At 39.7% G+C, this 15,459-nt stretch overlaps 1 protein-coding gene and 1 long non-coding RNA gene across 2 annotated transcripts; one reads left to right on the top strand and one right to left on the bottom strand.

Annotated features, from left to right (window-relative positions):
- Positions 1-3,668: 3,668 nt before the first annotated feature.
- LOC143103883 (uncharacterized) lies at positions 3,669-5,878 on the bottom strand. Its single transcript, XR_012982956.1, has 3 exons — positions 5,636-5,878; positions 5,328-5,461; positions 3,669-4,678 (listed from the first exon to the last, which is right to left on the bottom strand). It is a non-coding gene; the product is annotated as an uncharacterized LOC143103883 (long non-coding RNA).
- Positions 5,879-5,913: 35 nt separating this feature from the next.
- Positions 5,914-9,105, top strand: eif6 (eukaryotic translation initiation factor 6). Its single transcript, XM_076267742.1, has 7 exons — positions 5,914-5,985; positions 6,518-6,665; positions 6,824-6,909; positions 7,194-7,369; positions 7,619-7,795; positions 8,210-8,391; positions 8,614-9,105. Exons 2-7 carry the CDS (start codon positions 6,559-6,561, stop codon positions 8,621-8,623), a joined length of 738 nt encoding a protein of 245 aa, XP_076123857.1. The 5' UTR covers positions 5,914-5,985; positions 6,518-6,558; the 3' UTR covers positions 8,624-9,105.
- Positions 9,106-15,459: the final 6,354 nt, after the last annotated feature.

Raw genomic sequence — 15,459 nt, 5'->3', positions numbered from 1 at the left:
ATCACCTTCCCACTAATGATTTCTTGTGATGGGACGAGGCGAGCACACAACTGTCCACACATTTGGGTGAGGTGTTATTCAGATACGCAACACATTTTGAGATACTTACAATACTGAGCTTTGACCGGGGCATTGACGAAGGAGTTTTCATTTTGACCATTTCTGTGTTTCTTCTTTGCCCTTGTCTATCAAGCCTATCAAGCTTTCATTGGTTTGTGTGGTGTTTCTGTGGTACTGTAATGTGCTCAGTGCTAATATATGAGTGACTCACAATCACAATCACCTGTATTGCTTTGCGTGGCCCAAGTAAACATTATCCCTTCAAGACTCAGCCATGACCACTGAAATGCTGACCTTGGTCATCTCCATTTCTAACATATAGAAAGTTTGTGATAGGATGTTTGAATAGTGAAAAAAGTAGTGTCATCAAAATATGTGGTGCTGCTATAAAACGTTGAGCTTGTCATATGGATGTGACTATGAAGACATCTACTGTAGTAGAGAAAAGTTTTAAGCTGCTTTTTAGGCCGTTGTCCTTATTTGCATATTGTTCACACCATGTGTTTCTGCTGGATAATACTACATTAATTTGCCTTACTGTGGCAGACCTTTAGTGAGATGTGTTGGGGCAGACCCTTTTAGAGGAGTAACTAGAATGTTACTCTACTTTAATTTTTTTCCTGGCCTGTCCAACTTTTGAATTTTTTACACAATGGGATAAGGGTTAACAACTGTGTTTTCAGCCCCGAGGTCTAGTTGACCCGGAGTTTATGTTTATGTGTTTACCCATGCAAATAATCCTGCATATTGGATATACATATTATGACAGTTGATTTCACTGTGTCATTTAATGAACTGACATCCCTTTGTCATCAGCACAAGTGACATTTGCTTGCTCGTTTATAAAAAGCCAAGTTTAGTAGATAAATCTGAGTGCGTTTGGCATACGAAATGTACTTAGTGGTTGCCCTGGGGTTGGTTTTAACATGTTGATGGAGAGGGGGAGAGAGAAAGTGGCAAATTGCTTCGCTTCAAGGAATTTGTTATAGATGGGCATTTTCTCCCTGCATACATTTCATTTCATTTGAGTTCCCCTTCTGATTAAATCGGCTACGTGTCAAACAGGCAGTCTTCATACTCAGTTGCAGTGGAGACCAATTAAAGTTCGCTATCCCAGGAAGTAGTTAGTGCCCATATCATGCACGGCTCTCAGCAAGACATCTGGCGCAGGTTACTATTTGGCCTGCATTTGATAATCCATTATTTCTAGAAAGGGTCAGTACCTGATTTGATCCCTGTGTCTTTCCACCATACACTCTCCTTTCTTACTTCTGTGTGTGCTGCTTCTCACCCCTGAAGCTTACTCCAGAGGTTCTAATTTGTAAGTGTGTGTGTGTGTGTATTCGTATACACATGGCGCGTGTCTACAAAGCTCATGCATCCTGGTCTTTTGTCGAGTCTCTGAGAAATCTGAATGTCTATCACTTGTCATTTGTTTATGGTTCTGAGCGCAGTTTTCATTTATTTCTTGAGGAGTTTTGGAATGGAAACACATGTACAGTATGTTTCACTTACTGTAGTTGCTGTTAGCTGCTGTCTTCCAAAATGTTCTCTATCCTGAAATATCCTCAGAAACAGACAGTTTCTTTGATTTTTACATTTATGTCTGCCTTAGCAGCTTCTGCTGATACCTTTTTAAGACACTGTGCCTTGTCTTAAAATTTGCTATGGCCTGCTCTATTTATATCTTTCAATTCCCTCAGTAATTTCTATAAGGAGCTGGGAATCTTTTATTTTATGTTCAGAATCAGCATAATCTGTTATAATTTCTATTATATCATATACTCCTTTGCATATTGTGTATAATCAATATGCATCATCTGTTATCTTCTACAGGCAGGTGTGCGTATCAGTCTTCTTGGTCTTTTTCATTTGTGATTCCTCCTTTATTTTGAGCAGCTTGGCGGTTGATCGAGATGTGGTACTGTGTCAGAGCAGACGTCTAAGTGTGTGTGCCCATTCAGGAATGATTCCATTCTCTCATCTCCAGATTAGCTTGAGACAAAGGTCTGGATTGCTTGTGCAGTCATCCACAGGGACCTCCATATTTAATTTTTAGCCTCTTTATTCCCAATGGTCTAAATCTGTCTAAATGTACAGTATATTACATCAGTGTTTGATACTTTTGAAAATGCATTTTGAACCCAGGATATTAGGTAAAAGGATGCTCAACCATACAGCACACTTTTGCCCATAAATACAAACTAATTATTCATCACAATCCTACGCCGTCTTAGTTCTTGCTGTTATTGGTAGGACTTTCAATATGGTTGATATATTTCAAGAGGTGGAGTTGTTGGAAATCTGAATACAAGGCCATTGCCATTGTACAACTATTCAAATTCAAGAGACAGTTTTTCTATGAAAGGATGGTCCTGGAAATTCATAATTGAACCTACTGGTGCTAAAATGTGATGCTGAGATTGAATTTTTCTTTTTTTCTAATGATGTATTCTTACTCTAATGCACACCTTACATTTTTACATCCTTGAATGGAGCAGAGATATTGACAATATTATTCTTTGGTTGAAAAAATCAGGCACAGCCTTGTTTAATCTTCATGGCTTTCGGGTCGTTAGATCCCATTTGTACCGGTGGGGAGAGCAAATTAAATCTCATTCATCATCTTCTGCAAGCCATTAGAAGATAAATTTATTGTGGACAATGAAATACAAGTGTTCCAGGAACTGATTTGGATCATTGATTTCATCATGATGTGTGTGCATACCTGACTAAGATTCAATCAGGATAAACAGGCTAAAACCACTGTATGTGTAAATATACATTATTTCAACTAATTTGTCCAGAAATGAAGTTAAACAGTGTTTACTGTGTAGCCTATCAGATATGGATTACTATGGAAAGATATAGGGGGTTGGTTGTACGAGGGGTACTTTAAGTAGCATTATAACAAATATATGGCATATATTTATTGAAAATATTGATGCAAAGTACGTACACAGCTATGAGTCTGGGGATAGATGGGACTGGTCCATCTACCTTTTACTTTTCTCTTAATTATATGTAATACCATTTTCTACTGGTTGGGAGGATGAAGAGTCCTTGGGTTTGCCTACTTGGCCTATATAAACATTATGGTGGCTATAGACAACGGCCATCTGTAACTTGCCTGTTGTTGCCTTTTGTTTCTATAGTTCTGTTACATGAGAAGTAATAGGAGAAAAACATATCAGAGGTAGTCCAGACTTTTAAAGTTAAAAAATTGTATTAAAGTTTTACTGGGGATCAAGTGAGATTTTATCTAACATAGCTTTAAAGAGGAAATTCACTTTTGTTTGTTGTTTTCATGATATTTTACGATGTATTTTATGTAAATATTCTTTTTGGGTTATTTTCTGACTGATCAAAGTAAGTGAATATCAAACTCAGTCTGTTTTTGAAATACGACACAAAAATGAGTTTTTTTTCTAACAAAAAGAAGTTCCAAGATGACTGTGAGTTGAACGAACCCCCTAATAAATGATTGTGTAAATATAAAAATCTGACACACTTTTGAAAAGTCTGATCTTTTCTAATTTTCTTTTTCTGTCTGATCTGTTTAATCTCAGAAACGGATAAAAGCTAAAAGAATATGTTATTATACACCATATTATTCAAGCTTTATTTACAAAAAAAAAAACACTTTTAATTACATAAACGTAAACATTGTTTTTATATATTATTTTCATTCAACAGTTACACACTGTATATCTACCAATATCACCATGTTCTATTAACAAAGAAATGTCAATAAAAGGTTTAAAAAGCTTTGCAATGGCTGATGACAAAAATGTGTCTTGACCTGCTCACCATGTTACACTGTAGAAAAAAAACAATGAGTGTTTATAAGGAATCTCATGATTCACGACTCCTATAATGTTATGAAAGCCCAAAAGTATGCAACTTAAATTACATGCCAGACCATGAAGGATGTGCACATATCACAAACGGTACCCAACTAACAAGGGTAAATGACACACCAAAAGACCTAAAAGATAGATACTTTCAAACACAGTGTTATTGATGCATATCCCTTTCCTCTTAAATCTTCCAACCTTTTTGTAAAGCCTGCTAAGAAGGCCTACTGCCTGGTAACTCGGGTAAAACCCAGCATAAAGGTGTGCACGCCGCAGCAGAAGGGTTTATTTTTGCATGCTCTAGACTTCCGAGTAGCTGTCTGAACGAACCTGGATGGTAATAACAGTGCAATTAGCACAGCACCTGAGCCCCCCACGCGCAGCGCGGCCACTTCCTCGACTGTACTTGTGACTTTATCTACGCTATTGGAGTAAATCGTGAGGTGCAGAGGTGAACACTCTTAGCTTTATCATTCTCTCAGGATGTGGCATCAAAGCAAAAGTTTTGGGGTGTGCGTACGACTGTTTTTAAATGCGTCGCCTGCTGCCACCCACCACCCTCTAGTACCAGTTGGTGCATGAGATCATGAAGCACATGTCATCCACGTTCTTGTCGCCCATCATGCGCTGGGGGAGCTCCGCAGCAGGCTCCTGTGGGTTAGGTGCCATGTCAGCCTCTGGATGGGCGTTGGACTTCTGGATGTGGTCACTACCGTTGTCCAACCGTCTGGTTTCCTCTACGCTCTGTCCAGCCCCCATGTCTGCATCAAACACAGATCAAATATATCAACTTATTGTATTTAAATAATAGGTGACTAAAAAATAATGGGCCTATGTCCCCTGCTTTATTGGATGATGTGTTAGGAATGGTTTATATTGTTTCCCCCATCAGGTCAAGATTAAAAATAATAATAAAAAAAAACATTTCAGTTCTATGAATTGACAAGAAAAGATCTAACGATGGTCCGATAATCAAGTACACTGAAAGGATACAAAAACATGGGGTTCTCTTTGGATAAACTTTCCCATAACACCTCATTTTTGTTGCCCCCTTGTGGGGTGTATTGGCACTGTTTAAAAGCCTATGTTTACAGGGCTGTTGCAGACTGGGCGGCTGCCCCCTATCATGTAACAAAAGCGGTATGCAAGACTCGAGCTAGAGCTGTAGACGGCCATAAATCGATGCATTAGGCCTATAGTGTGGTTCACAAATGTATATTCATTTTACAACCAACGCTGTCACAGTTGAACAACAATAAGGTAAAAGTTCAAGGTTGTCTTGAAACAATTTTGCGGTAGGGCAAGTGTGCTTTGTTTACAAGCTGACACACACGAAGAGGATTAGTTTGGGTCGTCGGTGCACAAATGTCTACATACACTAGGCTACCCACTTGGCATGAAAAATATTACCCCACGTTGGTCCCAGCCCACGGGATTCTTTGGTCTCGCTATTCCAATTAGTCGATGGTGTTTCTAGGCAGAAAACGTGGCCACGTTGGTGGGTGGTGATGCCTCTGCTGCAATGACGTTTCACAGGTGGCTAGCTAATGAAAGTGTCAACAAATAAGACGTCACACAGAGCCCTTAGAATGGTTGGCTCACAAATCCACTGTGCGTGAATTGTGCGCACAGTTGCTATGCAGGTTATAGAAGAGAAGGAGAGGGAGAAACAAATACGCTTGTATTTGATTCACAATTCAGTGTACACAACTGCTCACCTTTGTAAATCGAGTGCCGTAAGACCTTGAAAGCAGCTACACAGTGTCACTCCTGTCTTTGATATGCAACGTGCACCAATAACATTACCCTCATAGTCGTAGACCAAATTATCCTGACTATTGCATGCATTAATTAATCACCGAGCTAAATAAAGTACTCCGGATACAAGTGAAGTGTCTAAGGTTTATTCTTCTTCTAATGGAAGGAAGATACATATTTCCGCGAAGAGGGTAAAGAAATGTTCCACATCGGCCTATGTACTAAAACGTCACAACGTATTGGCGTTCTACGGGAAGTGAACACGTGAGTTGTGGAATCCACGCCTGTAGTGAGGCCATTTCAGCAATTGGTAAATGTGTATTTATTTTAGATCTGAGTTCATTGTTTGTAGAGACAAAAAGACCAATATAATAACAATGTAATTTCGTACCGTATCAGGCATGTAGCGTAAATCTGTAAACGTAACTTTCTGAGTACTTTGTAGTTGAATATTCTCTAGCTAGCCAACATTAGCTACCGAGCTGGCTAACATTACCTTTAGCCATAACGAGTAACATTTGGGTAAGCAAGCAAACTTGCTATCTCTGAAATAGATCCACATAGGTATGTCCGTTACAAAGTACACCATAAGCTTGAAATCAAAAATGTAGTAATATTGTTGTTTCACGTTATCCATTTGATTCATTTAATGTAGGAAAGCAAAGCAATAACGGTAACGTTAACGACAACCCACGTTACCTTGTAAAGTTTCAGACCGAAGTTAACTTTGGTCTTATTCGTAGGTGACGTTTACGTGTAGGGTAATGTTGACTGTTAGCTACCTATACAACTCTATTTACGAGTTTGAATTGTTGATGTTTGTTAATCCTTGTCCCTACCAGGTATAAAAAGACGTAACGTTATTTCGACCTGATATTTCAACATGGCAGTAAGAGCATCTTTTGAGAAGAACAACGAAATTGGCTGCTTTGCTAAGCTCACAAACACGTACTGTCTCGTCGCCATAGGCGGATCAGAAAACTTTTACAGGTAATTTCTTCACTAAGCATTCTTTTGTTTTTGTATTTAACTATGAACAAAAGCTAGTTGATTGGAATTTGAAGAGCGACTGTACTTGATCCTTCTTTAGTTATTTCAGTGTTGACCTGCCCAAATGACATGCCTACATAATGACTGCCTCGTTTCAGTGTGTTTGAAGGGGAGTTGTCTGAAACTATACCTGTTGTCCATGCATCAATTGCCGGATGTCGTATAATTGGAAGAATGTGTGTGGGTAAGTACAGTTCATAGGAATAATTTGGATAATTGACGTCAGTGTGTGTTTTTATGAGTTACACAATTTGAATGTTCTCATGTGATGTAAGATCACTTTTGTTTTGATGGCTGGATTGGAACCTATTCCCCCTGTTGTCATGACCATGTAGTGTTGCCATGACCATCTGAAATAAGTTCTCTTCATCTGAAGTAATTTTCTTTGTGATATTTGGGATTTATTTTTTCAGTTTAATGCAATCTGTCTCACCTTTTTTCAATCGGCTCTATAATTCCTTTGTTTAGGAAATCGTCATGGTCTATTAGTTCCAAATAACACCACGGACCAGGAACTGCAGCACATTCGTAATAGCCTCCCAGATACAGTGAGAATCCAGAGGGTAGAGGAGCGTCTCTCGGCACTGGGCAACGTTATCGCCTGCAACGATTATGTCGCACTGGTCCATCCCGATCTAGATAGGGTGAGCAAACTGAACCACTGGTATGATAACCAATGATATCTTCAATCAATGATAATTTGTAGTCCAGAGAGCAGTATTGCACATATACATGAGACACAAATATCACAGCTGAATACCAAAGATAGAGCCCTCACAGAAACCTTAAAATGAGGAATTTATTTTGACCCCTTGCTGGAACACATGGGTGGTTTATGTTGAAGAATTCCAAGCAGCATGAGTCATTATGATCTTTTGTTTTGGTCTGATCAGGAGACTGAGGAGATTCTGGCAGACAGTCTGAAGGTGGAGGTGTTTCGTCAGACCATTGCTGAGCAAGTCCTGGTGGGCAGCTACTGCGCTTTCAGTAATCAGGGAGGTCTCGTGCATCCCAAGACATCAATAGAGGACCAAGATGAGCTCTCGTCTCTTCTTCAAGTGCCTCTAGTGGTGAGTGGCATCAGTACTGACTAGTTATTTCCATCAGGAATTCCATTGGTTGGACTAATTCAATTTTTCTTGAAGGAGCTTTAATTTTGTTATTATGTAGTAGGTATTGTTTGAAATCTAATTTGAGGGAACCTTTTCAGTTTTCTACTTTACTCAGATGTACTCAATCATCCATAAAGGGATTTCTTCAATTGCAAATGCGCTGCTAGCATGAGGGATGTGCCTTTTGTATATATGCTGATACTGGATTGACTTCTATCAAATTTAACCATCATCCACATGTTATCTTAACCTATGCTTTGAACCCGTAGTTTTTCTAAGATCTTCATAATTCTAGATATCTATTGACGTTTACATTTAATGCACCTGCTTTGTATTCTAACAAAATGCCCTAACATGATCTCCCTCCTGCAGGCAGGTACAGTTAACCGGGGTAGCGAGGTCATAGCCGCCGGTATGGTGGTGAATGACTGGTGTGCATTCTGCGGGCTGGACACCACGAGCACAGAGCTGTCGGTTATCGAGAGCGTTTTCAGACTCAGCGAGACACAGCCCAGCGCCATCGCCACCTCCATGAGGGACTCTTTGATTGACAGGTAAGCATCTTCTATCCAGTTGCATTGTCCAGCTTGCTTTTTAACAAATGTGTGGCTCATTAACATGATCCACAGTCAGTGGCTTTGAGAGAACTCTGGCAGATAAAGTGATGTTATGCTGTCTTATAGTTGAGAAATATACCCTCTTGTTCATATTGTGCAAGCCTACATTGATATTGGGTGTATTACAAAATTATCCTTAATTTCTAACTGTCCTTTCAGCCTCACATAAGACCTGGGTTTGGAGCAGTGTGGGAACACCGTCAGAGAATGGACGACAACACACCAACCATTTCGCACATCCAGATGGACAGCATATGGTTGTCACCTGATCGATAATGATTCAACCTTATTAGACAATTACTTGGCCTTTGTAAAATGCACATTCCGTCTGTGCAGTATAACTGTGTACCTAGCGGAGACAATGGCGTGCTCGCGCATGTTGTGTTACGGTCAAATGGAATGCTTGCCGAGGAGGTAACGTTTAACCTTCTAGTTTCACTTGTTAATTTTCCCAAAGATTGCAAGGAAACTCCAACCATGTAAACTGCGTACTGTCAAGAAAGAGTGGAGATTATTTTAATTGTGTGTGTTCCATTGCTGTTTGCAGTGCAATACAAAGAAAGCTTTGTCTGATATAAATTGAAATGGGGTGAATTTCACCTCAGATTTCCGCGTCCACTTACAATAAAGATGCTGCATTTTCCTACCCTATATTTGTATGATGATTTCATGTTTGGGCAGACAGCCATCAGTGGCATTGCTTTCATCACTTGGATGTCAATTTCAATTTAATTTCACTTATAGAGCGCCAAAACATTACACATCTCTCATGGCGCTTCACAGAATGTTAGACAATCAGAGAAAAGAAAAGAAGGCCCATGGGTAACAGGGGCGAGGAAAAACTTTATACATATATAATATGTATGAAGAAACCTCGAGCAGATCCACGACTCAAGGGCCTGACGCATCTGCCTAGGCTCAGTTACAGAACAGTAAGGTAGGTATACATGGTAAATGCATAAGTTAGTCAGATGTAGAGAACATGGTGTTTAAAGCCACCTGAGGTGTATGTTACAAGAGGTGGGATGGTTACATATCCGATATGATAATGCATGAATCCTATTTAGTGTCAAAAAGGTCAAATAGTCCAGTTTAGGAAATGGAATTGTCCTTTTACAATTTTTGTAAAAGGACAATTCATGTATTCATTTAGCAGACACTTCTATCCAACGTAACTTACATATGACAATTATATTACAAGGGCCATTGACCCCGGAGCAACTTGGGGTTAAGTGCCTTGCTCAAGGGCACAACGGTGGAAACCAGGAATTGAACCCACAACAGCACTTCAGACTACTGCACGCTAGCCACCACTACGCTACCACTGGCCATTTAATGACCGCTAACATTCTTTGGTCCCATCTGTAGTCACGTTTTCTAAACTACAATTAGTTGTGGACCATACCATTAACGCAATTCCTGTTGCTTTCACACAGTATACAATCAGTGAACGAGCTTTCCTTCAAGATAAACTTAATGGAATAGCAAAAATAAGGTTATTTCTTGTCTTATTTTTAGGGCTGTCAAAATAACTGATTCATTTCGATTAATTAATTTGAGAAAAAAATAACTGAATAAAAAATTAGTGCAGATTAATCGATTCCGTATGACCTTTGACCCCGAGCCGTTCTAGTCAGTAAAAATTAGACTGTAAAATGAAGGAGAGAGAAGAAAACGTGCTGCCTGGATCATTGATTGGAAAATTTACTTTTAAAAAACGGCCTGATGGTGTTGATAAAAAATAAAGTGTTGAAAATAAAGTCCTCTGCAATGTCTGCAGCAAGGATTTTGCATATCACCGGAGTTCATCAACTCTATAGTCGCACATCAATGCAAAGAAATAAGTGTTGACATTGAGGGGAGTGTTAATTTATTTTCATTGTGTCCCCTAGGTTATATCTGTGGCCTGAAATGCCTTGTATGTGAAAAAAAAACTTCTTCCCGAAGCACTTTTGAATTTATTTCCTCAGCATATTAGGTCATATCATAGATTATTATGGCAATTATTTGAACCGTGAAAATAATAATAAAAGAGTCTTTGAACTTTAATGTCACTAATGCTGATTATTCAATGATTCATTTGAATTTAAATATTTAAAATACTTTCACAGCAAAAATTATATATGCGATTAATTTAGATTAATTAATCACAGAGTATGTAATTAATTAGATTTTTTTTTTTTATCGATTGACAGCCCTACTTATTTTCAAATGTATAAACAATATGCCAGAATAGAAAGCCTAATATTCAAAACTTCTGCAATAACAGCTGTGCAAAAGCTACTGAAACAAACAGATAACTAGATGTACCACAGAGCGGTACAAAATATGACCGCCGCCCAGTCCTGCACATTGTCTGCAAAAATATATCACGCTTGTCAATCTCCTACTACATCCCCTACTTTTGTGTATGTAAATTAATGTGTGCATAGTGTGTGTTTGTTTTTGTCTATATGTGTGCTTGTGTGTGTGTGTGTGTGGGGGGGTCACTTGTAAGTGTGTGGAGGTGTGTGTGTGCCTGCTTGCCTGCATGTGTTTGTGTATTTATGTGTGAGTGTGTGAGTGTGTGCGTGCCTGTGAGTGTGTGTGCGCGCGCGTGCCGCGTGTGTGTTTATGTTTGTGTTTGTGTGTGTGTGTGTGCGTGTGCGTGTGTGTGTGTGCGCGTGTGTGTGCGTGCGTGCCTGTGTGTGCGTGCATGTGTGCCGTCATTGGTTTGATAGAGGATGGTGATGAGTCTGCTTACAGACCAGAGGTGGAACAGCTGGTCCAGTGGTGCAGTCAGAACCACCTGGAGCTTAACCCCAAGAAGACTGTGGAGATGACAGTGGACTTTAGGAGAATCCCACCCCCCCCCCCGCCATTCTGAACGACACAGTGTCCACTGTGGATTCCTTTAGGTTCCTGGGATCAACCATTTTACAGGACCGAAAATGGTCTCCCCACATTCCCCACCTCCCCACAATGGACTCTATCCAGAAAAAGGCCCAGCAGACAGCTAAGGAAGTTTAATCTGCTTAAAGTGCTCACTTTCTACTCAGCCATCATTCAGTCATCTGCACCTCAATCACTGTCTGGTTTGGGTCAGCCATCAAATGGGACAGGTCCAGACTGCAGCGGACAATTAGGGCTGCAGAGAGGATCATTGGAGCTGACCTTCCCTCCATTCAGGAATGGTCCAGGGTCAGGAAAAGGGAAGCAAAATCTCTGCAGACCCCTCACATCCTGGCCACAAACTGTTCAACCTCCTTCCCTCTGGTAGGCAATACTGGCCACTGTTCGCCAAAACCAGCCGACACAAAGACATGCAGCTTCTTCCCCCAAGCAGTCATTCAGAAATAGCCCCCACCCTCACACTGAACAGTCAATCAACACTGTTCTGCTCATCTACCTCATGTATACTTAAATCTTACAATTACAATATTGTTATTAATACATTATCATTGCACTGAACTGCCTTGCACTATATTAATATTTGGATCTATATTTATATACTCATCTGCAAACTTGACAAACTGGGACTCAGTACCTACCTCTGCAACTGGCTACTGAACTTCCTCTGTCAGAGGCCTCAAGTAGTATGTGTTGGCAATAATATCTCAAGCAGCATCACACTGAGCACGGGGGCCCCTCAAGGCTGCGTGCTCAGTCCGCTGCTCTTCACCCTGCTGACGCATGACTGCACTGCAACCTATAGCAACAACCACATAGTGAAATTTGCTGACAACACAACTCTGGTGGGTCTCATCACCAAGGGCGACGAGACTCAATACAGGTTGGAGGTCGACCTTCTGACCACATGGTGCAGGGACAACCACCTCCTGCTGAACGTCAGCAAGACCAAGGAGATTGTTGTTGACTTCCAGAGAGGTCACACCCAACACCTGCCACTGACCATCGACGGTGCTGTGGTGGAGAGAGCAAGCAGCACCAAATTCCTGGGGGTGCACATCAGTGAAGACCTCTCCTGGACCACCAACACTGCATCACTGGCGAAGAAAGCTCAGCGCCGCCTGTACTTCCTGCGGAAATTCAGGCGAGCAAGTGCTCCATCAGCCATCATGACCACATTCTACCGAGGCACCATTGAGAGCATCCTCTCCAGCTGTATCGCTGTGTGGGGCAGAAGCTGCACTGAATACAACAGGAAAGCCCTGCAGCGCATAGTGAACACAGCTGGAAGGATTATTGGTGCTTCACTCCCCTCCCTGAAGGACATTTACACCTCCCACCTCACCCGCAAGGCGACCACAATTGTAAGTGATGCAAGTCACCCCGCTCACAATTTGTTTGATCAACTGCCCTCTGGGAAGAGGTACAGAAGCCTGCGCTCCCGCACCACCAGACTCACCAACAGCTTCATACACCAGGCTGTTAGGATGCTGAACTCTCTCCCCCCTCTCCCCCCTCCACCTTCAGCTACATAACATCCTGGACTTTGGACCCACAATGGCTGCCTTGCACTACTCCACTTGTACACTTGCACACTTTGCAACTTGTTGTTGTTGTCCTGTTGTCCTGAAAACACTTCTGAACACACTTCTGCTACTCTTACATAACTTGCACCACTATGCCACTTGCATACTTAGGTCAAACAGAACTACCTCAGCCATTTATTGGCCTGACTTTTGCACTATTATATTGACTGTCTACTGTATGCACAATTGCACATTTTCAACTCAAATTTTGCTGCTCTTATTTTCTTCATTGTATGTGCCTTTTTATTTTTACTTTTTATATTGTTTACTTGAATGTTATGTTTGTCTATGGACCTAATTGGTGTCTTGTCTCCACCGTGGGATAGTGGGAAACGTAATTTCGATCTCTTTGTATGTCTTGACATGTGAAGAAATTGACAACAAAGCAGACTTTGACTTTGACTTTGATATTTGGATCTTGTCAGCCAAAGATACCTGCGATTACAATGCCTCGTTTCAGCCTTTTCACTTTGTGGCGCTACACCTCAAATGAGTTGATATGGGATGTGTTGACATGGCTCCTGGAGACCAATACAAAAATAATTTGGTCATCCTAGGCCCTATGGTTTTCGAGATATTCACAGAAAACTGTCCAGCCATCTTCAGGCCGATTGCTGTAGTCACTAGGAAATGTACACAATTAATTTATTGTACGGCCCCCCAGGCATTCAGAGGGTGTCATAATGATCCTTTCAAATTTCGTGCAGTTTTGAACGTCAGCCAAGATACCTGCGATTACAATGCTTTTTCATTTTTAATATGGTGCTATACTTCAAATGAGTAGATGTGGTATCTAGGCCTAGTTGGATCTAGTTAGTTTTTATATTTTAATCTGAGACTTTTGGAACCAAACGCCATTCATATCACTGGTAGCAATTTCATGCTGCTAGGATGTATTTCCCAGAATTGGGGCCTATTTCTGTCCACAGGGTGTAATTCTAATAAAAACACATTATTTCTAATAATGTTTAGCATCACTAATTAGTATAAAGAAAAACAAGCCTAGACTTTTTTAATGGTTGCTCCTACTCATGATTTAGACACATTTTATTGGTATTTTATGGTACAATATCAGTGTTTTGGTGTTGTCCGCAACCAGAGTTTTCACATATTGTGCCATATCTAAAACATTGTTTATCAAAAATAAATTAAAAAAATCATGCTTATGAATTAAATGTTATCTGAACTAATGAACTGCATGCACACATTATGCATATATATGCATTTCCTGCTTTATTTTGCTTAATGTTTGCCTGTCCCATGGTTTAGCCGTCATTACCAGCACACTCTACATAAAGGCACTTTGTTACTGTTTTTTCATCAAAAAAATATTTGGTAACCATGGTCACCTAATATCACAGTGGAATACATGGGTGTCAAGCAGAAAGATTGATGCCTTGATGTCCAGAAACATAAGAAAATCTACTCTTTATCCCTCGTTTTGGGCATGTACACTTATTATGTGTCATTACCATACGCATTGTATTTCTGTATTTTTGAATATTCCTGAAATTTTAAAATGACTTTAATAGTTTAAATGATGTAGTTTACATGTAGAAAGCTAGCTATACTTGGTGATCATTTTTGCTTCTCAGGGTAGTTTTTCGGTATAAATGTCATCACCAGCACAGTCATTACCAGCACATTATAGCTTGAAATGTAGTGGTAATGACGACTGTGTTGGTAATGACATTTTTGCAGATACATTTAAAGTACTCTTTTTAAAAGAAATACGTTTTTTTTTTTCACAAAGTCAGTTCAACTTGGGTTTCTAAATTATAAACATTTAATTGCAATATATTATGATCAGTGATTTGTCATCACCGCAACAAATGTCATTACCAGAACTGCAATGTCATCACCATCACCATGCATATTTTTGCCAATAGATTATGTATAAATTACAATAAATTACATTAATTAGATATTTTTGACAATGTTGGACAGTCTAAATTGCCACTGGATGAAAACAGATATGATATATGGCATTTATTTCAAATAAATGAAATTCCAAGCCAGGGTCGAGTGAAAAAATCAAAAAATAAGATACTTAAACGACTATAATTCATGTTGTAAGTAAAGTTCAACAATTCTAATAAGTTCAAGATAAACTATACTTCATGTGAAACCATAATTGATCATTGATTGACTATTTCATCTTTAAAATGTACATATTAGATGATGTGATGGTAATGACATTTACCTGAAAAATGACAAAAAATCATAAATTCCCTTATATTGTGGTCTCAACCAAGCTCACAACGTTACTCCTATCAAAATAACTGATAACTTGATGCATACCAATTAGTAAAATTTAGAATTTTATTTTTCAAAATTTCAGTAACCCAAATAGGCCCGAAATCTGAGAAATGCCCTTTAGCGTAAAATGTAAAATACTGTGAAGATATGACTGCAGTATTCATGTCACTTTCTTTCCTCTCTACCGTTCTAAATAGAGAAGACTGGTTCCGTTTTAGATCATATTATGCCGTAAAAGCCACATTTGACATTCAACCAGAAAGGAGAGGGG

The sequence above is a fragment of the Alosa pseudoharengus genome, unplaced genomic scaffold, assembly GCF_046254945.1.
Source record: "Alosa pseudoharengus isolate Yale_2024_CS ecotype anadromous, Long Island Sound unplaced genomic scaffold, YU_APseudo_1.1 YU_APseudo_1.1_scf_5, whole genome shotgun sequence".
In the NCBI taxonomy this organism is placed as follows: domain Eukaryota; kingdom Metazoa; phylum Chordata; class Actinopteri; order Clupeiformes; family Clupeidae; genus Alosa; species Alosa pseudoharengus.
The sequence above is the reverse complement of the archived record's forward strand: the minus strand, read 5'-3'. Positions and strand labels throughout refer to the sequence as shown.